General features: G+C 42.3%; 1 protein-coding gene across 1 annotated transcript in view; it reads left to right on the plus strand.

The window, feature by feature from the left end:
• Positions 1-23,312, plus strand: part of Tgfbrap1 (transforming growth factor, beta receptor associated protein 1) — a 61,447-nt gene that overhangs the window by 17,761 nt on the left and 20,374 nt on the right. Inside the window, exons 2-5 of the mRNA XM_013034711.1 lie at positions 8,635-9,336; positions 14,162-14,356; positions 15,452-15,606; positions 23,015-23,097. Coding sequence (XP_012890165.1) covers positions 8,649-9,336; positions 14,162-14,356; positions 15,452-15,606; positions 23,015-23,097 — 1,121 coding nt within the window. The 5' untranslated portion in view covers positions 8,635-8,648. The remainder of the gene's footprint in view (positions 1-8,634; positions 9,337-14,161; positions 14,357-15,451; positions 15,607-23,014; positions 23,098-23,312) is intronic.

The raw sequence follows: 23,312 nt of genomic DNA on the forward strand, positions 1-23,312 counted from the left end.
GGCGCTGGTGGCTCACGCCTGTAATCCTAGCTACTCAGGAGGCTGAGATCTGAGGATCGCGGTTCAAAGCCAGCCCGGGCAGGAGAGACCGTGAGACTCCTATCTCCAATAAACCACCAGAAAACCGGAAGTGGTGCTATAGCTCAAGTGGTAGAGCGCTTGCCTTGAGCTGAAGAGCTGAGGGACAGTGCCCAGGGCCAGAGTTCAAGCCCCACGGCCGACAAAAAAAAAAAAAAATCCTATCTTAATAGATGCCACTTTGCCATCACATTCTTTGGGAGAGAGTATTTTTTTTTTAATTATCTTTAAGTAGTTGTGCAAAGGGGTTTCAATTCAGCATATCAGTTTAGACATGCCTTTTTATTTTATTTTAGTTTTTTTGAGTACTGGTCCTAGGGCTTGAACTTGAGGCCTAGGCACTGTCTCTGAGTTTTTTGTTTTTTTTTTGGTGTGTGTTTTTATTTATTTATTTATTTATTTTGGCTCAAACCTAGCATTCTACCATTTGAGTCACAGCTCTACTTCCAGCATTTTGGTAATTATTTGAATATGAGTCTGTTGGGCGTGGCTTTGAACCTTTATCCTCAGATTTCAGATTCCTGAGGTGCTAGGATTACAAATATGTGACACTGGTGCTGGGTTTACAGTGTTTCTTTTTCTTTTCAGTACAAGGACATGAACTCAAGGCCTTATGCTGGCTCAGCTGACATTTAACCCCTTGAGCCATACCTTCAGCCCAGCTTTTTGTTAGTTAATTGGAGTCTCATGGACTTTTCTACCTGGACTGGCTTTGAATTGTGATCCTCTGAGCTCAGCCTCCTGAGCAGCAAGGATTACAGGCTACCTATGTCAGTAGCTGATTTGTTATAGTACTTAGTAAAATATATTCATTTCTATCTCAATTCATGAGTTTATATAATTTTGTATGTATATGTTAAAATATTTAAATATGTATCTAGAAACCTCTTTCTGCATCTAGATAATCTATCTGCATTAGAAATATCCTTAAGTCTGTTCTTTGTGCTGTGACTTGTTTCATGGAAGCTGGCCTGGGTAAGTTGTATACAAAGTCACTATAAAAGGAAATATACTTACTCATGACTTTAGCTCCTCTGTACAGTATCTTTGCAATTAAAAAAAAATACTTAAAAAAAAAAGCAGGCTGCTAGTTAAACCATCCCCAGTGGCTGAAAAGAGAGTGTGCAGGTACTTATATGTTCCTGAGGGTTGCATAGAGGTGGAAAAAGGCTCAGGAGGTAAGATGCATGCCTTCTGGAAGCTGCCCACCGCAATCTGTGTCCCTTGGAAGCCTTCTCCTCAGAAACTGTCTCACAGAAGCTGTTCTCCTGCAATTACACTGGGGGATAGCTCACCTCATGTCAGGTATTCTGTCCTTTGTCTTCTAATATCCTAAGGGATTTAAAAAAATTTTTTTTTGGTCAGTCTTGCAGCTTAAAGCTTGTGCTCTGAGCACTGTCCCTTAGCTCTTTTGCTCAAAGCTAGCGCCACAGCTCTACTTTTGTTTGGAAGTAAGAGGCTCACAGACTTTCCTTCCCAGGCTGGCTTTGAACCACGATCCTCAGACCTAAGCTTCCTAAGTAGGATTACAGGCATGAGCCACTAGCGCCCAGCTTCTAAGGGATATTTCTATGGGAAGTAATTGATGTGATAGCATAAACTGGGCTTTTATATTCTGAAAAGTGGCCACTAAATGTAGATGTAAACTGAATACTGAATTTACATGAATTAAGACATTACAAGAAATTCACATATATATATATGATAAATATGTTCCATGAAATGAAAATTTTAAACAAGGACCTGCACTTTGTGCATTCTATCAAGCTTATTAAGCTAAGAGTATTTCCAGGGCCAAGTTTGGGAAAATAAATGCTCTCTATCTCGCTATATATGCACATATATACACATATGAATGTATGAAATATATATATATTTACTTCCAAATAATTCTGTGTTTAATAACCCAGCAATAATTCAAAACACATACACAAAAATTAAACTTGTTCTATTTAAGGTGAGTGAACCATGATTGCCTCAAATACCAGCATCAAAGATCATGATGAAATTATCTCAACGGTGGGAGTCTGCCCTGAGGCTCACAGTCGATGCTCAGAGGGCTCAGATGAAGGAGGAAGGCCAGACAGGTCTGCTGAGTTATGAGCACCTTGAGCTTTTCTGATGGTGATTCAGTGGAGTATTCTGGTCCAGGAGCAGGACAATCTGAGCAGGTCTGTGGTCCCTTGGGGTCATACTTGTTCAGTGTATAGACCTGATCTCTCTCCTCATTTGAGGTAATACTGGAGAAACATGACCATACTTCAGCTAAAACTTAACAGTTAAGTCTGTCTACCTGAAAAATATAGTTAAAAATTGTTTAATATCTATGAAAGGACACATGTAGCCCATGTAAGATAGAGCAAACAATAATAAAAGCCATGCTCAGTTTAAGAAACCTAGCCTTATTGCTGCCTGAGAAGTCTAGTGTCGGGTATGTCACAGGCCTGTGCCCCTGGATTTGTCTTGGTTGTACCTAGGAGGCTTCTGTAAGATTCATCCCCAAAGGAGCTGTTGTTAACTCTCTGGTGAGGAAGACTAGGTCATCACAGTTCCTACATGGTCTTACCCAGATGGAAGCTAACCCTACTAGTGTAATTTTCATTGCACCTGTTCTTTGTGATTGCTGGAAGTTATCAGGTCTCAAATATGTTCTCTGTTCCGTGAGCATAACATGAAATCTCTTCTGGTTATAATTTATACTCCAGGTGATTAATCTGGATAAATGTCTTGTATTTGCTGGATAATTATCTTTCTTTTTCAGGGAAAACCCTGCTCTTGTAGTTTGCCCAGGCTATTAAGTTTCTTTACCAAGGGAATCTCCATGTAGTCCAGACGTCACATCTTTAGTCAGGTCAGTGTCTTTTCCCCCAGCTCCCTTCCCCCTTTTATCTTCGTCTCTTCCTCTTTATGGTGTTCCCCCCAACCCCTCTACCATGGATGGGACCTAGGGCTTCCTACATGCTAGGCAAGTCAGTGCTCCACCACTGAGCCACACCCCAACCCTCTCCCCACCCCATGTCTTTTGAAGAATAAAAGTGTTTCATTTCACTATGGATCAATTTATTTCTTAGGGTTTGCTACTTTAAAATCTTATTTTAGAAAATTTCCCCTACTCTAAGATCATGGGCTTATTGTTCCATTGTTCTCTTCTAAACATTTTAAAGTTATGCATTCTATATTTGAGAATGTTAAGGATCTGAAATCATGTTCACATGTGCTTAATCACAGGAATCCATTTTCTCTTCTCTATAGCTAGGGGTAGGTGTTCTGCACATTGCTTTTTGGACATTTATGTGCATGGTGTCAGCCTATGATGCACAGTCACCATTGTTGTGTTTTAAGTTTTGTTTATGTATAGGCTTCATCTTGATTTCCAGCGGTGTCATCTTCCAGGAGCCTTATTCTAGCCCACCATTATCTTGTACTGGGAATGGAATCCAGGATTTTGCTTGTACTAATCAAGTTCTACCACTGAACTAAATCTCAGCTCCTGTCATAAAAATTTTAGAATCTGTGTATTTGAGTTATAAGCACAAAGATCCATACTGGTTAGAATTTGTACTGAAATGGCATTTTTCTCTGGGTCTCTTAAGACAAATTTTTCATTGTAAAGCAAGTTTGCCTACAATGAAATGCATACAACTTAAGTCTACAAGTGAATGAATTTTGACAAATTATACACTTGTCTAACCAGTAACTCAAACAAGCTATAGACTATTTCTGTCATCGCAGAAAGTGAAAGTTCCCTTTGTCCCTTTCCACCCTATTCTTAGTCACCCCATTCTTTTCAAAGTGAGTGCTTCTGATTTCTAGCAACATAGCTTAGTGTTACCTATCTTTGAACCTTGTGCTTGGCAGCACACAGTATAAATGTGGTTTCTTTCATTCAGTGATTTTTGAGTTATCCCTTTTTTTTTTCTTTCGTTGTCCTTCTTCCAAGAACCATGGGCTTTTCCAGGCACCCCTAGTATTCTCCCAGCCCCATTCCCCAGTTGTCCTATCTTTTTGTCTTTATCCATTAGTTTATTCCTTTGCATGTCACAACTAAATGCATAAAAATAGATACAACTTGACTGCTTTGTGTTTTTTAGGCAATTATGAAGAAGCTTGCTGAGTATATGTTGTATGAACCTTTTTTTGGCTATAGAAGCACATCCAAGAGATGTAGTATCAGAGGAAGAAGTTAACAGATCGATGCATGTTTAACTTTGTAAAAACCTGCCAAACAAATCTCCAAAGCAGCAGTACCATTCATCAAAATCAGAGATTGCTTCCTTGACATTTGGTGTTAGTAAATGTGAAATCTTACCTTATTATGCCTTAAATGTTTCTGGTGACTAATGAACATCTTGTTACTCTTTTTGGTCATTCATTGTCATTGTCTGTGACAATGTCACAGTCTTTTTGCTCTTGTAAAACATAAATTTGTCTTAATATTGGCTTGTAGTCTGTAAATATTCTGCATATGAGTCAATTGTCAGATGTATGCATTGCAAATTTTTCTCCCAATCTGGGGCTTGACCTAATTGTTTCTATGTCTTTGTTTTTGTGCTGATTCTGAGGCCTGAACTCAGGGCCTGGTGCTGTCCCTTAGCTTTTTAGCTCAAGGCTGGCACTCTACCACTTGAGGAACAACTTCACTTCCAGCTTTTTGCTGGCTAATTGGAGATGTAGAGTCTTGTGGACTTTCCTGCCCAGGTTGGCTTTGAACTGTGATCCTCAGATTCCAGTCTCTTGAGTAACAAGGATTACAGGTGTGAGCCACTAATGCCTGCCATTGTTTGTTTTTGAGACAAGATAGCCTTGAACTCCTGAAACCAAGTAATCCTCTTGTCTCAGACTCACAAGTAGCTAAGAGTACAGATGTATAAACCCAAGTCGTAATTATCTACTCTCTAGTTTACAGTGATTCCTGAAATCCATGAGTTTTCTTCATTTTCAAGACTGTTTTGGCAATTCTAGACCCTTTGATGTCCTTTGAGTGTTTAAGACCGGTTTGTTGATTTCTGTAGAAAAGCCTGTGAAGGGTGTTTTTAGGTCTTCCTTGATGTCCAACAAGGAAATATTGTTTTATCCATATGGATATTATACATCGTTGATAACTATTTTTGTGTGTGTACTGGTCCTGGGGCTTGAAACTCAGGGCCTGGGCGCTGTCCCTGATCTTTTTTGCTCAAGGCTAGTGCTCTACCACTTGAGCCGCAGCTCCACTTTTGGCTTTTTGTTTTTTTTTTTTAAGAGTCTCATAGGGCTGGGAAGGTGGCTCAGTGATAGAGTGCTTGCCTTGCATGCATGAGGCCCTGGGTTCGATTCCTTAGCACCACATAAGCAGAAAAAGCTGGAAGTGGTGCTGTGGCTCAAGTGGTAGAGTGCTAGCCTTGAGCTGAAGAGCTGAGGGACAGTGCCCAGGCCCAGAGTTCAGACCCCACAACCAAAAAAAAAAGTCTCATAGACTTTCCTGCTTGGGCTGGCCTTGATCTGTGATCTTCACATTTCAGCCTCCTAATAGCTAGGTTTGTAGACATGAGCTACCAGCATCTAGCTTGTTTGATAATTCTTTTTATATCTTATGTTTTTAGTACTTTTTAAGATTAAAAATTCTAATTATTGTTTATATATACAAGTGCAGATTGCTTTGATATATTTGTATTTTTTAATACTTTTAGGCTCTTATTCTAATAGCTAATTCATGGTCTTTCCTATAAACTATCATCTGTGAGTAATTATAATTTTGTCTCTGCTTTCAGGGTTTTTTTTTTCTTTGTGCTTATACTATAGCTTGAATTCAGGACTTCACTCTTACTTGGATTTTGTCTCAAGGCTGGCACTCTACCACTTGAGTTATAACCTCTACTTCCAGCTTTTTGCTGGTTATTAGAAATAAGAATCTTATGGTTTTAACTGGTCTGGCTTGCTTCAAAATGTGCTCCTTGAGCCAGGTGCTGGTGGCTCATGTCTGTAATCCTAGCTACTCAGGAGGCTGAGATCTGAGGATCAGAGTTCAAAGCCAGCTGAGGCAGGAAAGTCTGTGAGACTCTTATCTCCAATTAACCACCAGAAAACTGGAAGTGGCGCTGTGGCTCAAGTGGTAGAGCACTAGCCTTGAGCTGAAGAGCTGAGAGACAGTGCCCAGGCCTAGAGTTCAAGCCCTACAACTGCAAAGAAACAAAAAAGAAAAAAACAAAAACAAAAAAACTAAAATGTGATCCTCGGATCTTAGCCTCTTGAGTAGCTAGGATTACAAGCATAAGCCACCACTGCCTGGCTGTTTTCAGTTTTTTTAAAACTATTCTGTGGGTGGGGGGAGGCTTGTGTGTGAGTATGCATGTGTGTGCACACGTGTGTATGTGTTGACAGACTTTCACTGTGTTGAGTACAGATATTTTGCTAGAGCTACCATAACAAAATACCACAGTCTGGTTGCCTTAAACAGAACCATCCTCTTACAGTTTCAGAGTATAGACATCTGGATATGGCAGGCAGGGTTGTGAGCGAGAGTCTGTTTTCTCTCACAGAACTTCTGGAAGTATCCATAGATTATGGCTTGTAAATCCTGGTCTTCTCCCATATCTTTGCCTGTTTCTCCTTTGTGTATGTCCGCATCTCACTTCCCCTATTGTGAGCACAGCAGTTGTACTGACACTCACTAGCCTGACCTCATCTGAACTTGATCTTCTATCAAGATCCTGATTCCACCCAGGGTCACAGTCACAGATTCTGGGGGCTTCAGCATATTTTGGTTGGAACTTAATTTAGCCAGTTATACATGGTAACTGTAAATATTTATTTATTTATACTTTTTTTTTTTGCAGTACTGGAGATTGAACCCAGGGCCTCAAAAATTGTTCTTCAATTTGAGCCAAACATCTTCTAGCCCTTTTTGGTTTGTACTTTGGTTAGACTTTGATCTTCCTGCTTCTACCTTCTGAATAGCGGAGATTACAGGCATATACCACTATACCCAGCTCCTGTAATAATAGACAATAATAGACATTTTTGTCTGATTTTAAAGGAAATAAGTTTGAAATTTTGCTCTTATAGGTTTTGTCTGTTTGCTTTAGAAGGATAACATGATACCTGTATTTGGTGTGAATGATTGTTGAATTTGATTTAATACTTTTCCACATCTATTGAAATATGACTTTTTAAATTTGTAAATGTGGCAAATTAAACCAACAGATTTCCTTACCTTATAGGAGTATTGCATCCCAGTGTACTGTATTATATACTTTTAGTATATACTGGTTGATTCAGGATCATAAGACACCAGGGCTTCAAGATGCCCATGAACGAGCTGTAAGCAGCATTGGCCTCTCCTCACTGTGTCCTCGTTGATAATCCCTTTCTTGAGGGCTTCACCATCAGGACCTGTCCCACTGAACACATGAAAGGGGAGCAATGAGTGAAACTCATGGAAAGTTGGGGAGCCGTGGAAGGGAGATGACAATGACTCAAACATTTGTACCACAGGACCTCAGGCCTGGGATGCCCTCTGTCTGGGAATTTGTTGTTTCAGGGAAGGGATCTGGATTCTCACTTATGTGTAGCTTCTGTTACTCCTATGGATGGAAAATGGGGTTTTAAAATGTTTGGGGTTCTAAAATGTTTGAGGTGATACACCACCAGTGTGATTCCTTTGTTTCCGTATGTCTGAACCTTTCTTGAAAATTGATGAGTTGTTCTAGCCTTCACAGGAATGATTCAAAGGATTAAGGAATTTAATCTGTCAGGAGACAATCTTGTTCCGTCTCTGGACTGCTTGAACAATGGAGGAGAGGCAAACATCCTTGTAACTCGTGGTCCTCTCTGTGAAATAGACATGATTGTGTTCTCTGTGATTCCTGCCCTCACAGGTGTGGGATTTGCTTTGGGAAGCTCCTTTCCTGCTTAGAGAGGCCAAGCCAGGCTGTCTTGGGATTCTTCTGTCTCTGACTTTGTGAGAGGTGATGGGAGAGAGTAGTGATGACCCATGGGTCATCAGTGGTGAAATGCCAGGGATGTGCTTAACAAATCTTGGCGTAGCTCACTGTGCCACTTGGAAGATGTTTGGAAGAACGGCTTTGCTGTTTTACAGCACGGTTGCTGTGGGAAGCAGATGTGCCCCCGAGGTGGTTTCCCGGACTTACTGGGAGGAACATGGGAATCCCGCTCGTGCTTTCTGCCTCCGTGTTTCTGGCAGGCCCTATAGTTGTGTCATGCCATTCTGTCAATCATAGAAAGTAAGAGGGAAAGATGGGCACTATCTCTGCTTTCTGTCTTGTTGTCTGTGGATGAACACAGGTCTCCTGCCTGTAGACATTTCTCCCAGGAGCAACGGAGGAAGTTTCCTCTAGTGTTCAGCTCTGTCGGGAGTTAGTGGGATATACCACTAGGCTGTGTGTGCATATACCCAGAGTCCCCCGTTAGCTGGTAGGACAGATCATAGGAAGATCTCATTCAGATTTCTTTTTGTAGCTGAAATGCGAAACAGGGAATGAATATATCTTAATAGACTGAGAACTGATGTTTCTGTGCATTCCTCATTCCTCCGGGATTCAGTTTCTCCCTCTTCCACAGACCACCCTGTCGGCATGATGAGCATCAAGGCCTTCACGTTGGTCTCTGCTGTGGAGCAGGAGCTGCTGGCAGGCGACAAGGAACGCATCCACATCGAGTGCGTGGAGTGCTGCGGCAGGAACCTCTACATCGGCACGGCTGACGGCTTCATTTACCACTTCCTGCTGGAGGAGAAGACACTGCCCACCGGCACATCCTCATTCACTGCCACCAAACAGTTGCACAGGCACCTGGGCTTCAAGAAGCCCGTGAATGAGCTGCGAGCAGCCTCAGCCCTTAACAGGCTGCTGGTGCTGTGTGACAACTCCATAACCCTGGTCAACATGCTAAACCTGGAGCCTGTCCCCTCTGGGGCTCGCATCAAAGGAGCGGTGACATTTGCTCTGAATGAGAACCCTGTGAGTGGGGACCCATTCTGTGTGGAAGTGTGCATCATCTCAGTGAAACGTAGGACCATCCAGATGTTTCTGGTGTACGAGGACCGCGTTCAGATCGTCAAGGAAGTGTCCACCCCAGAGCAGCCCCTGGCTGTGGCTGTAGATGGCTACTTTCTGTGCCTGGCCCTGACCACACAGTACATCATCCTGAACTATAGCACGGGCCTCTCCCAGGACCTGTTTCCCTACTGCAGTGAGGAGAAGCCACCTATTGTCAAGAGGATAGGCAGACAGGAGTTCCTGCTGGCTGGCCCCGGAGGCCTGGGTGAGGAGGGACGGGAGCCCTGCCTGCTGCCCTGGGGTTGGGGGGCGCAGAATATCTCCAACTGCATTCTGCAGTGGGAGCAAGCAGTCAACTGTGAAAAGTTACTAGTTGTGTGTGTTGCCTAGCGACAAGCTCTAAGAAACCCATTGTGAGGCAGTATAAGTGTTGGGTAGTCCCGGAGTACTTATGTCAGCTATGATACCAGTAAGTAGCATAGCACACTTGTAGAAGGAGCTGACCACAGTCAGATTTGAAATCTACTGAGGACTGAAACATCCTTTCGAGGTTCAAGCCTTATTGGGTTGTGTGGTGAGACTGTGGCAGGACCACATGTGGTTGGCCAATGTCTCATGACTAGTGAGTGCTGTAGCTCCACCAGTGCATGTGAAATCAGTAGAACAGAACCAGACTAGTCACAGACAGGTGTATTTTTTTTGCCAAAGTGGAGAGGAAATTTAGGTAAATAACTGTAAGAATAAACATTTACAAGTCTTTTTCCTAAGATTTTTTTCCCCCTCTTTCTGCAGTATTCTGGGGCTTGAACTCAGAGTATCACATTCTTGTTTAGGTTTTTCACTTTTGACTGGAGTTCTACCAATTGAGTCATACCTCCACTTCCAGCTTTATTCTGGCTAATTGGAGATAAGAGTCTTACAAACTTCGGCCTAGGCTGGCTTTAAACCTTAGTCCTCAGAACTCAGCCTCCTGAGTAGCTAGAATTATAACCATGAGTGATGGTCACCCAGTCTCTTGATGGCTTTGCTACGCAGGTGCTCTACTAACAAGTCAAAGCTCCATTTGTCAGGGTCAGAATACATAATTGTTATTTTGACTCCAAGTCTTGCTTTTTTCCTGAGCCTGTGCCTGTACCAAAAATTCTATTTTATGCTTTCTGCTATAACTGGAAAGACAAGCACGTGCTACCATGCCCAGCTCCTTCCATTAAGATGTTGTCTCATGAACTTTTTGTCCTATGTATGATTCTTCCAATCTCAGCCTCTGATTTCAGCCTCCCAACTATCTAGAGTGACAGGCACATGACACCATGGCTAATTTTTACTGTTGTAATGAGGTCCCAAGAACTTTTTGATCTGACTGGTTTGGAACCTTGTTCATCCTGAGTAGCTAGGATTACAGGTATGAGCCACCATGCCCAGCTTAGATATTTATTTTTTGAAAAAAATATTTGCTCTGACCATGCTTTCCTTCAAAAGAGTGCAGATTTCTTATTATGAGTTTTTTATGGAAAGCTATATAAACTTACATAGTACAGAGAATAGTTTTTTTTTTGGGGGGGGGGTCCGGTCATGGCCCTGAACTCTGGGCCTGGGCGCTGTACCTCAGCTCTTCAGCTGAAGGCTAGCGCTCTACAACTTGAGCCACAGCGCCACTTCCGGCTTTTTTCCTTTTTGCTTATGTGGTGCTGGGGAATCGACCCAGGGCCTCAGGCATGCAAGGCAAGTGCTCTACCACTGAGCCACCTTCCCAGCCCAGTACAGAGAATAGTATAATAAACCTGAGATAGCCACCACCCTCCTTCAGTCACTGTCAGTTCTTTACACATCTGTCAACTGTACTCCCCCTGCTTGATGTTGAAGCAGACCCCAGACATCCTAGCATTTAATCTGTGGACAAAATATGTAGTTCAAAGAGTCAGATACCCATGCAGGAAAGGAAAACCATAATACTAATTCTAACTTAAAAAAATGATAGTAGTTCCTTGTTATCTAATGTACAAGGCATGTTGCGTTTATTCTATTTTATCATGGATAATAGATGTACATAAAACACATGTACACTTATGTTTAAGTATTTGTGTTTTTCCCATATATTTGTAGCAGTTCCAACCAAAGCCTTATGTAGCCATTGGTTCATAGATCTGATGTTAATTTTCTTGTTCTTTAGGTTCCTCCTCTCCCTCTTTATTTTCCCTTAATTTTTAGCTGACGAAATTGGATGGTTTTTCAGACTCTGGCTTTTGATGGTTTGGCCCCTCGTATTGTTCAATGAGCTTCTCTAGGCCCTGTGATCTCTGTGGGGGGTTTTGCAATGGGTAATTAGGAGATTTTCTTTGCTTGCTTTGTGGGGAGCCAAGACAACTGTACTTCTGTCAGGGGTTACACAAGGCCTTTTCAGATCCCTTCATGCTGAGGGAAGCTATTGATGGTCATGGCCTAGACCCATTGGGTCTGCCAATGGGCAACATTGTGTTTCTGTGGGTTCCTCCTTTGTGTATTCTTGAGAATGCTTCAGTTAAGCAAACTTTCTCCTCCTTGATTATTTGGTTATCCCCAAGTCCTTTGTTATAAAAAGGCAGCATGAGGCTATCACTTCTGCCTTCTACAGTTGCCTGTTTAGTAGCTTCATTGGGAACTGTTTAGTGCTGGAGGTGTGCTGTTTCCATCAGTGCCTGAGCACTTATTCAGGTGGACTCCTGAGCCCTTTGACTGTCTAGAAATCCTATAGCTCCCTGGCTCTCTGGTGTGTGCTGTTCTTTTCATGTACTTGATACCCTAGATCTAGTTCTAGCCATTCCTCCCAGGAGCTTGCTGTTACAGCCTGGGTGCTGGGTGCCAGAGTGCTGGTTTCCAGGCATTTTGGAAGTCAGTGCCAGGAAGCCCATACTTTGAAGATAACTCCATCCTAACATCGTGTGGAGAGGACCCATCTGCATCCTGGTGTCTCCTTTCAGCCACACACATCAAAAATCCCACTTCCCTTCTACCCTGTAAGCATTGCTTTGATTGACTCCACAGTGCGTGGATCAGAACTGCAGTGCCAGCCTGCTGTCCCCACAATGTAATTACCGGGAAAAGGCTGATTGGTGCTGGTGCCTTTTGTCCTTAGGACATTAGCAATCAAGAGTTGCTGTGTTTCTAGTCACTTGGACTAGTTCCCTTCTGTGTGGTTTTGCCAACAACTAGAGCTGCAGTTACATTGATTCCCTTCACTTTACCTTCAGATTTCAGGAAATTAGTTTTGTTTATTTTTTCATTACATAAAACAGATTTCTAAAGTAGGTAGATATAGCAAGGCCTACTCAAAAAAAGATTAGTGTATGTTCTGCCTACCTGCTTTCTCCTTCTCTCACTCATGGCCTGTATTTTGTGGGTTTATCTTTCATTTTTAAAGAAAGCTTATAAATGGTATATACATATATCTTCCTCTTTCTTAGCTAAATGGTAGCTTCATTTTGGCTCTGAGTGTGTGTGTGCGCACGCGTGTGCTGGCGTGTGTGCGTACATGTGTGCACATACATACTGGGCTTGATCTAGCCTAGGCAAGGCTAGTTCTCTAGCACTGAAGCCACAGCTCCACTTCCACCTTTTTTGGTGTTTAATTAGGGACTTTTCTGTCTCACCAAACTGCAATTTTCAAATCGCAGCCTCCAGTGTAGCTAGGATTATGGTATGAGCCGCTGGTGCCAGGCCCAAAGCTGCTTTAAAAAGTTTATATAATATAATCTTAACATTTCAATTTTTTTAATATTTCAATTTTTAAAGTTATTTTTGTTTTGTTTTGTTTTTTTTTTTTGGTTTTCCTGTTGTCAGGTTGACTTCAGGGCATCACTTAGTTGGCATTCTACCACTTGAACCTCCAGTCAACCTTTGTGCTAGCTAGCTAGAAATGGAGACTTGCAGTCTGTTATACCCAGACTAGCTTCAAACCATGAGCCTCTTGATCCCAACCTCCTGAGTAGCTAAGTAGTCAGCCACCAGAGCCCTTCTCAGTTCCTTCTGGACTGGTACCATTAGGAATAGTTCCTCATCCTCTAAATTCACCTCTGTTTTCTTACTTTTCAGTCTCATTTCTTACATAAAGTATGGATTTTATATGGCTTCCTAGTGATCTCACAAATTATTGAAAAGGCCATCTTTTCCTCACTTATTTAGATGGCTTTATTCCTTGATGCTAGTGGATCTGTGTCTGGATTTATTATTTTTAATCCATCTGTCTTCCTGCCTAGACATGTGCTAGTCCCTATTAGCCTCAGCTATGAGGCTTCCTTGTAAAACTATGTTCATTGTTTGCATTGTAAAACTCCTTTATTATGGTAAGTTATACAACTCTTCCATAGTAAAGGAATATACCCAGTTATATGCAAAGTTAAACCTTTACTCAGTGTATGGCCGGTTCCCGAAAGAACACTTGGTGGAGTGCTGAGCACATAGTAAGTGTGTGTGGGAATATGGGAGGGACAAGGAACTGGAACAGAGGGCTAGCCAGCTGAAAGAAAGCATCACATATGGTTGAAAGTGGCTTTTCCCCCCATGAGGATGTGTACTTTAAATGCATGTTGGCTAAGAGGAAACATTTTAAACCTTGTTATTTTTGAAGCAGATATGATTGACGTTCTAGGTAAGGTGGTTATCTTTGCCAAAGTCCAATAGAGTTCTTTGCACCTGAGTGTATTCCTTCCTTCCTTCCTTCCTTCCTTTCTTCCTTTTTCCTTTTTTTCCTTCTGTGTCTTTCTCTGTCTCTGTGCTGTACTTAGGTTTAAACTCAGGGCCTTGGTGCTGTCCTTTACTTTTTTCACTCAAGGTTGGAGCTCTACCACTTGAGCACCTGCCCACTTCTGACTTTTTGGTGGTTATTTGGAGATGAGTCTCACAGACTTTCTTGCCTGGGAAGGCTTTGAATCGCGTCCCTCACATTTAGCCTCTTGAGTAGCTAGAATTGCAGGCATGAGCAATAGGTGCTTGGATTTATTGATTTTCTTGAAATATAAGCGGGGGAGGAGGTATTCTGCACTCAGATGTATCTTTAGGAAGAAGTTAGTGTTATTTGAATATTTGCTAACGCTTTTGTCCTGATTTTTTTTTAGGCATGTTTGCAACGGTGGCTGGGATCTCTCAGCGGGCCCCAGTGCACTGGTCGGAGAATGTGGTAGGGGCAGCCATCTGCTTCCCATATGTCATTGCGCTCGATGCTGAGTTCATCACAGTCCATAGCATGTTGGATCAACAGCAAAAACAGACCCTGCCCTTTAAGGAGGGCCATATCTTGCAGGACTTTGAAGGTACCTGTTGACATAGACATGTTAATGAAATCTACATATTAAACCTTTTTTGATACATCTGCAGTAAATGATGTTAAGGACCCATTTGGAATGGCTTCATGCTGAGCATGGAAGATCCACAAATGAATGACTCTTAACACAGTCCCTGTGTCTCAGCAGCTGCAGCAACTGTAGGGTTACAGGGAGACTGACAGTCGAATGCAGTGTTACAATGGCTTATATCTCAACAGACATGGAATAAGGCTCCTAAGAGAGCAGAGGAGGATGCACTTCCTGGAGGTAGCAGGAAGGGCCTCGTGAGAGAGGTTGTATAAGAGTCAGGCAAGCAGTGTGCTGTGAAGACCTGTCTGGTAGAAAAGTGTGTGTGAACAAGCACCAATATGAGCTTCCAGCCCCCCAGCAGCAGAGTAGGGCCACAGTGCTTGGTGTGTACAGAGGGGAGTCAGGGAATGACACCTTTGCCAATGAGCTTGTTTGCTTCCTGTGAACAGTTAATACTTAGCTGAAAGTTTCAAATTTAATTTGAAAGCTCAATAGCAGGAGTTAGTCTTGCATTGTAGTCCTGACCCTTCCACAGGCCACCTGAGGCTTTCACAGGTACAGGGGTGACGATGTTGGCCATGAGCCAGGTGATCTGGTAGGATGGTAGAGAAATGAGAAAGAAAATACCAAGACTTGGAACTATTTGGGGTGGGGGAAGGAGGGCATGAAATATTTCATCATTCAGAATATTGAAATAAAGCTTAGTGTATGTAAACTAATTTGGAAGGAAAGGAAAAGAATTTCTATCAAATTTTGTATGAGGCTAGCTCTGAAACTTGTGCAGAGTCTGTATTGCATATCTCCTACACTGAGTTTAAATTTACTAGTACTTATTTTTAAAATGCTAAGGAAATGTAATTCTAAGAGTGTTTCTTTTCCTGACAAGTTTATAGGAGAAAAGGAGGCATTAACTTATAGTTTCTGCAGAAATTCTCTTGGCAAAACTGGAGAAATTGATAAGCAAGCCAGATAATGATCCAGACTGAGGAAAGCTGCATGTGTTCTTGCAAGCAGTGCTTTTTTCCTTTCCAGTAATATTAAATTTCTTCCCAGGAAGAGTGATTGTTGCCACAAGTAAAGGAGTTTATATCTTGGTCCCATTGCCTCTGGAAAAACAAATACAGGATCTGCTAGCAAGCCACAGAGTGGAGGAGGCTTTGGTTTTAGCGAAAGGAGCCCGGAGGAACATTCCAAAAGAAAAATTTCAGGTTGGTAATTGACTAGTCCCAGGAAAGCATGCCATTTACAAAACATCTGGAATTAAGTCACATATATTGGCTTTATTTGACATTAGACTCTACACAGTCTATACATGGCTTTCTATGATTTCTTTCTTTCAACATATCTGTGGTTTAGAGGCAAGGAAACAGGTTGCAGAGCAGCTAAATAGCTCCACTAAGGTTGCACAGCAATGGCAGATAGGTCAGGTTTCAACTTTGAATGTGATTCTGGTCCTTGTTAGGCTAAATGCATTTCTTTTCCCTCCCTCCCTCCCTTCCTCCCTCCCTCCTTCCCTCCCTCCTTTCTTCCTTCCTTTCTTCTTTTTCCTCTTCCTCCTCTTCTTCCTCCTCCTCCTTCTCCCCCTCCTTCTTGTCTTCATCATTGTTGTCATCATCATTGTTGTTGTCCTGGGGCTTGAACTCAGGGCCTGGGCACTGTCCCTGAGCCTCTTTTGCTCAATGCTAATAGTCTACCACTTGAGCCACAGAGCCACTTCTGGCTTTTTCTGTATATGTGGTACTGAGGAATCAAATACAGGACTTCATGTATACTAGGCAAACACTCTACCACTAAGTCACATTCCCAGCCCAAGCTGAATGTATTTCTAATCAACATTCTTCTGAGTAGAATCACTGATGTAGTTCTTATAAATGGAAGAATGAAGTTGGGTTAATTGGTCTTTGATTTCAGAATTTGTATTTGTTTGGATGGGGTTCAGTCATTTGTAAGAAGTACTTTGCCCATTACATTGACAAAGTCCTTAGATTTCAGGAACCCAGCTGATTGAGTGCCTTAGGAATCCTCAGTCTTCTGCTAGGATTATAGGCATGCAGCAGCATGCTCAGTGGGGAGAAAAAAAAGTTTTTTTGGTGGGACATTGGATTTGAAATCAGTACATTGTATACATTAAGGTGGTATTCTACTATATTAGCCATGCCTCCACCCCTCTTTTGCTTTTAATTATTTTTCAGCTAGGGTCTTGCATTTTTTTCCCCAGTCTGATCTCAGACCAAAACCTTCCTGCTTAGGGCCTCCTGTATCTCTGGTGTGATGGATGTGCACCTTGAAATCCAGCTTGTTGGTTTGGGATGGCCTTAAAATATGACCCTCCCAATTTCCCCCTACTGAGTAGCTGGCATTCCAGACATGAGCCACTACTCATACCAGCCCCAGGAGAAAATATGCATAAGAAACTACCTTTAAAAGTGTGATCGGTAAGTCAGGCACCAGCGACTCATACCTGTAATCCTAGCTACTCAGGAAGCTGAGATCTGAGGATTGTGGTTTGAAACCAGCCCAGGCAGGAAAGTCCATGAGATTCTTATCTCCAGCAGAAAACTAGAAGTGGAGCTATGGCAAAGTAGTAGAGCAAAAAAGAACTCAGGGATAGCACCCAGGCCCTGAGTTTAAGCCCCAAGACCAGCAACAACAAAAAGAGTAATTGGTGTTTTAAATATAACTGATAGAAATCAAACTTTGCAGAAATTGCTACTCATTCAGATGTTGGCACATTTAGGTTACTCTACCTATTATTTGAGACTAATTAAACATAATCTTGATGTGTGCATGCACTTCATGTGACTTACTACTTGGTCATTAAAAGTTCTCAGAGTAAAGTTAGTTCTGGGAATACTGTTGGACAGAAGATGTGTTTAGGCCTCAGTTGCAAAGGAAAGGGCAGGTTTTGACATTGAATTTTATATCTAGCAGGGCAGGTTTTAACAAAGAAGGTGTGTCGCTTGTAGGGTTGGACAGAAGGTATTTTATCTATTTGTAACACTGATGAAGTTTTCCTGTGTTCTTTACTGTTGCCGAAGGAAACTGATCTGAGCATCCAGCAGGGGGCAGCAGAAGCAAAAAGAAGAGTGACTGTCAAGTGCAGGGCCTGATTTTGTGCAGGGCACTTACAGAGGTTCACTTGCACTTAGGGCAGTAGCGGCAGCCTTACCCTACTTGGGGGGCAGACACAGGGTCGGAGTCAGATCTCCTGCACTGTTTGCATCTGGCTAATGTTCTTTTATAAAGAGGGGCTGTGTTCAGTGCCCCCTCACCATGCAGGTCCTTCAAGGGCCATGATGTACATGGGGAGACACCATCCTTCATTACACACCCGAGAACACACACACACACACACACACACACACCACGTGCACTGCACTCTAAGTCTGTAACATTTTCTTATATAGAGGCTTTCAGTATTCTATCTGATTGTTGCTTTTTCCTCCTCTACTCTTTTTTCCAAGAGTAGATACACAGATAGTACTTGAAGCAACGAGCCCCTTTTCTGTCCCATCTACTAGCTCCGTGTTGTTTCTTTTTCCTTCTTGCTGCTTGCTGCTTTCTCCCTGTTTTGCTCTACACTCATACCTGGGCTATAGAGACACTTCTTCACAAGTCTATTCAGGTCAGCCTTTAGTCTCAGTTCTGTTGTTATGAAGGCATTTAGAACCTCCTTCTGTTTTCCCTGAGTTGTTTTGACAGCCGCCTCTGCTCCTGCAGCTCATCCTGTGTGCTGCTGTGGGATGACCTTTCTCCCGCATGCATCCCGCATGACACTGCTGTGGGATTGATCTGTCTCTGCATGTGTTTCTGCAGCTCGTCCTGCATACTACTGTGTAATGATTGTCCTCCCCACACACCAGATTCTTTGATTCACATACCTCAGGCCCATTGGTGCCCATGGGAAGTTCATATCCGGTAGGATTTATAGCTTGGTCCAGCTACTTCTCTGGCCTAGTATTCTCTCATGGACATGTGCCTAACCTGCCTCAGGAGGTGACACCAAGGAAAACAGCTGCTGACCTGCCCTGTGTCAGGCACTCTGTATGACACGGGAAAACTTTGTTTTTTCTCCTCAGAAGAACTTAGTACTAACCAGTACCACTTTCCTCATTTTTATTCTTATTTTTCCAGTACCAGGGTTTGAACTTGGTCTCACTGAGCTTGCTTGCTCAGCAGTTGAGCTAGGCCTCTGTCTGGCATTTTAATTGGAGATGGAGTCTCATAGACTTTTCTATCCAGGCTGGCTTCAAACCTCAATCCTCTGGGATTTCAGCTTCTGTAGAAATCACCTTGAAGACCCTTTGGGCTACATATAAAATTCATGACTCACTTACCTTTGAGAAACTTTCTACAGTGCACCATTATAAAGCACTGTAGTAAAAAAACCAAAAAGCATAGTCAGGCGCCAGTGGTTCATTCCTGTAATCTAGCTACTCAGGAGGTTGAGATTTGAGGATCGTGGTTCAAAGCCAGCCCCGGCAGTAAAGTCCATGAGACTCTTATTTCCAATTAATCACCAGAAAACTGCAAGTGGCGCTGTGGCTCAAGTGGTAGACCACTCCACTTGAGTTGAAGAGCCCCACGACCAACAAAAAAAACAAACAAAAAACCCCACACAATAATAATAATCTGAATCTCCCAGTAGCAACTTGGATGCCTAGCTTTGGGCTTTGCTTTCTTTTTTTTATTTCTGTTTTGCACTGTCCAGGGGTGACATTCATTGTCTATGTGGTTCTCCTTCCACTTTCCACTGCTGTCCTTGGACAATTGCCAGCTTCTTAGCAGCTTCCAGGAGGGTGTGGGGACTCTGACTTTCTCTATCTCAGCCTTTTGTTGCTCTCTCTGCTTCCCTACCCCAAGTGTGGGGCACCTCCCAGGCCCTGTCACTGGCGCTGGCTTGTCCCTCCTGGCTCCTGTTTTCAGATTTGTAGGCTGCCTTGTTGAGTATTTGGTTATGTATTTGTAGGCTTTTGGCATGCTGTTTTCCTTTTGTGACTGGCTTGTGACTCCACATGATGTCTTCAGGATTCATTCCTGTTGTGATATATGTCAGAATCTCTTTTCTGAAGAAGGATATTATATGGACACAATACCATATTTTGCTTATCCAGGTCACCTGTGATGGGCATTTGAGTTGCTTCTCCCTTTTATTTATGACCAATAATGCTGTGAACTAATTACTCCCTTTTTCTATAGGAAGGGAATAAAAATTGGAAAAAACTACACCACCACTTCTTATTTATTAGTATGCAAAGGGTCATTTCATTGTGACATTTCCACACATGTATACAATGTAGTCTAATCAATTTTCTTTCCTCTATCACTCTCCCTTTCCCTCCTAATACAGTTTCAGTTTATTTATTGTCCTTCCTTCCTTCCTTCCCTCCTTCCTTTCTTTCCTTTCTTCATTTGCTCTTCCTTTCCCTTTCCCTCCCCCCTCCCTTTCTCTCTCTCTCTTTCTTTTTCTCTTTCTTCCTCCCTCGTTCCCTCCTTCCCTCCCTCCCTCCCTTGTGCTAGTCTTGGTACCTGGGTTTGTGTGCTGTCCCTGAGGTTTTTGCTCAAGGCTAGCACTCTACCACTTCAGCCATAACTCAATTTCCTCAGTATTTATTTGCATACATGCAGGCAATCTATTTTAGCCATATTCATCTTCTTTGACTCTCATTAATCCAACTTCCTCTTAATGTATCTACCCCCAACACAGCCATGTTTTCTTTCCCTTCCCCCCAACCCCTTATTAATAAACAGCTTTAATTGAGGTCTGTATACTGTTTTCCTATGTACTTGCAATTTATTACAAAAAGTTACTCACTCTTTTCCCTTTTTACTCCTAAGTAGTTCCTTAATTGAACTTATGTTCTGTGTTTATCCATGTATAGTTAGTATACAAGGCATGTATCTATGTTTGTGTCTATGCATATGTATTATGTGTTTAGGTCTCTGAGCAAAAACAGGGTATCTTGTTTTGCTTCTTTTTTTTTTTTTCCTGTTAGCTTTTTCTCAGCTCAATATGATGATCTCCAGTAGCATCTATTTTCCTAAAAATGACATGATTTTACTTTTCTTTATTTCTGTGTAATATTCCAGTTTGTGTGTATGTGTGTATATGTTAGATCTATTTTATTCATCATTATTGGGTACCTTATCTAATTACATCATTTGGCTATTGTAAATAGTGCTGCAAGAAACATAGGTATGCAGGTGTATTTCTTATATCTGCATCTTATACTTCTTTGGGTTTATGTCCAAAAGTTGTATGCCTTGGTCATAAGTGATCTATTTTTAGTTTTCTGGGGAACCCTCCATATTTATTTCCATAGTAGTTGTATGAGCAGTGAATGAAGGTTCCTTTTCCCTAAATCCTCCAGCATTTGTTGTTTCTTTTCTTGCTGACTGCCATTCTGACAGAGATGAAAGGGAGTCTTAGTGTGGTTTTGATTTGCAATTCCTTTATGGCATGTTGAACATTTCTTCATGGGGCTATTAGCCATTTATATTTTCTTCTCATTCAGTTCAAGTTGCTATAGCAAAATATCAGAAACTGGGGGTCCCAGCATTCACTTCTGACTATTCTGGAGGCTGGAAATCCAAATGAAGGTCCAGTAGGCTTGGTTTCTGGTGAGGCTCCTAGTTTATAGCTGTGTAGATGGGAAGCAAGCTGTCCAGGGACTTTTAGAAGCATATGGATCCTATTCATGAGGGCTTTATCCTTACTGTCAAAGGTAACTTACTGTAACCAAGTCCAAAAGCAAAATATTTGTAATTTACAGCAGAGAAAGAAGGCAAATTTCTCTAGGATGTGAAGAACTTCTTAGAATACTGAAGTGAAAGATGAGTAGACCAACAGAGAACTAGAATGAAATTGTTTGTCTAATAGACATGAAAGAATGCTTTGATTCACTCATGTGCACATTAAAAATTCACCCATATATTTTTTATTTATCAGATAATGAGAGAGCAAGAGTTTGATGTATGAGTTTGCATAGAGTGTGGGGAAAATGAGTTTTTATATGTAACTTGTAAGAATGTAAATTGAAACATTTCTCTGTGGGTGGGAAAGTTGAGAATATCTGTGTTGTGGTTTGGATATGATTCTAGCATTCACCCATGGTAACACCCAGCCACAGCAAAACACACTGAAACCATTTATTACTGTAATTTCTCCATCGTCTCTGAGCAGAACTTTTGTCTTTAAAATGAGCATGTGGGGTTCCCTAGCAGCAAATCAGGCAGTCAGTCCTTCAGACACCCTGAGTATAGGGCAGAGGTGAGGCCAGTGCTATGGGTACGAAGATTCATGATGTGTTCAAGGATTGTATAGCTAATGAAACCCACATTTGCAGGGGAGGAATTCATGATGAGAGAGCTGCTGAAACGCAGGCATTCTGTTGGGAGGTGGCAAGAGCTTGAATGGGGGTGACAGAATCTATGAGACCAGAGCAAAGAGACATGTGCAGAAGCTGTGTCAGATCAGGCTTGGGTAGAACTCAGACATGGTCGCTTGGCACTGAGACTGGAGGTTGGATTGGTACCACAAGCAAGTTTCTGAGGTGTGTTTTGCTGTTGCCGGGTGTTATCAGAACAAGGGTCCTGTGGTTGAGGACTGCATGGTCTTGGGTGGGTCAGATTCAGGTGGACTGGCACATTTATAGCAGGAACTTTAGTCAGCTATATGCATAGCACAGATGTCACCAGGAAATAGGACATTGAGAGAAGTATGGCACCTGCCCAGCCTCTGCTGAGAAAGTCTATATATCTGTATCTCTTCAGTGGTTATGTGAGCCCAGCCTTGTGTCTGAGGGATGATCTGAGAAATACTCCTGTGAAGAGTCTATTCCAGAAGTGTGGGGGAATGGGCAGCACTTGTACAACCAGGCCTCTGGAGCTGTGGTAGTCACCTGAGCAGCTAGAGGTAGAAGCAACCAAGGAGACCCTGCGGGTCAATGAGGAGAAAGGTAGAGGAGAAGGCTATGCACAAGGACTCAGGAAAAAAATCTGTGAAGTGTGTGTGTGTGTGTGTGTGTGTGTGTGTGTGTGTGTGTGTCTGTGTGTGTATACAAAATACAATCAGCCTCTCCTCAGCTGTAGCTTCCAGAGCAATGAATCCAATCAACTGCAGATCAGTGATATTAAAAAAAAAATAAATTGTGGGGGACTGGAGATGTTGCTCAGAGATTGTTTAGTGTGTATGAAGGTCTTGGTTCAATCTGGGGTATTGCAAAAATAAATAAAAATGACATGTGTACTGATTATTTTCTTATCATTATTCCCCAAATGATACAGTGTAACAACTGTTTACAGAGCATTTCCATTGTGTTAGGTGCTGCATTTTATGTAGAGATGATTGACAGAGCTGGTGGATGTGTAGGGGTTGTGTGGAGTAGTGTGCTGTTTTACATAGGTGTACTTGTATGTTGCTATCTATAGGGATTCTGAATACAATCCCTCTTTAATGCTAGAGAATGACTATATATAATTGGATATACTTCTTTTTGAAAATCATAATGTCATCATATATCCTTGTAGTCATTATCAGGTAGCTTGACTTGTGGGTGTCCCCCTTTGGTAATGGTTTTAAGATGGCTCAGAGATCAAACGTGTCTTTCCTTGCAGGTAATGTACAGAAGGATTCTACAGCAGGCGGGCTTTATACAGTTTGCACAGCTTCAGTTCCTGGAAGCTAAAGAGCTCTTCAGGTAATTTGGGATGTTGGTAGCAAGCCTGCCACTCCAGTGCCCCCTGTGCCCAGAGTCTCATTGTGATGTCATGATGGGAAACATGGACAGTTAGATGGTGAGATGGAGCTTGCGGGGAAGAGTGGTGGGGCTCACCTTAGCTCACACCGCCCTTGCCGGTTCCTCGGATCCACCCCACCCTTTATGTATCCAACAATCCCCAGTCCTTAGGAGGC

This window comes from Dipodomys ordii, unplaced genomic scaffold (assembly GCF_000151885.1).
Source record: "Dipodomys ordii isolate 6190 unplaced genomic scaffold, Dord_2.0 Scaffold194, whole genome shotgun sequence".
Classification (NCBI taxonomy): domain Eukaryota; kingdom Metazoa; phylum Chordata; class Mammalia; order Rodentia; family Heteromyidae; genus Dipodomys; species Dipodomys ordii.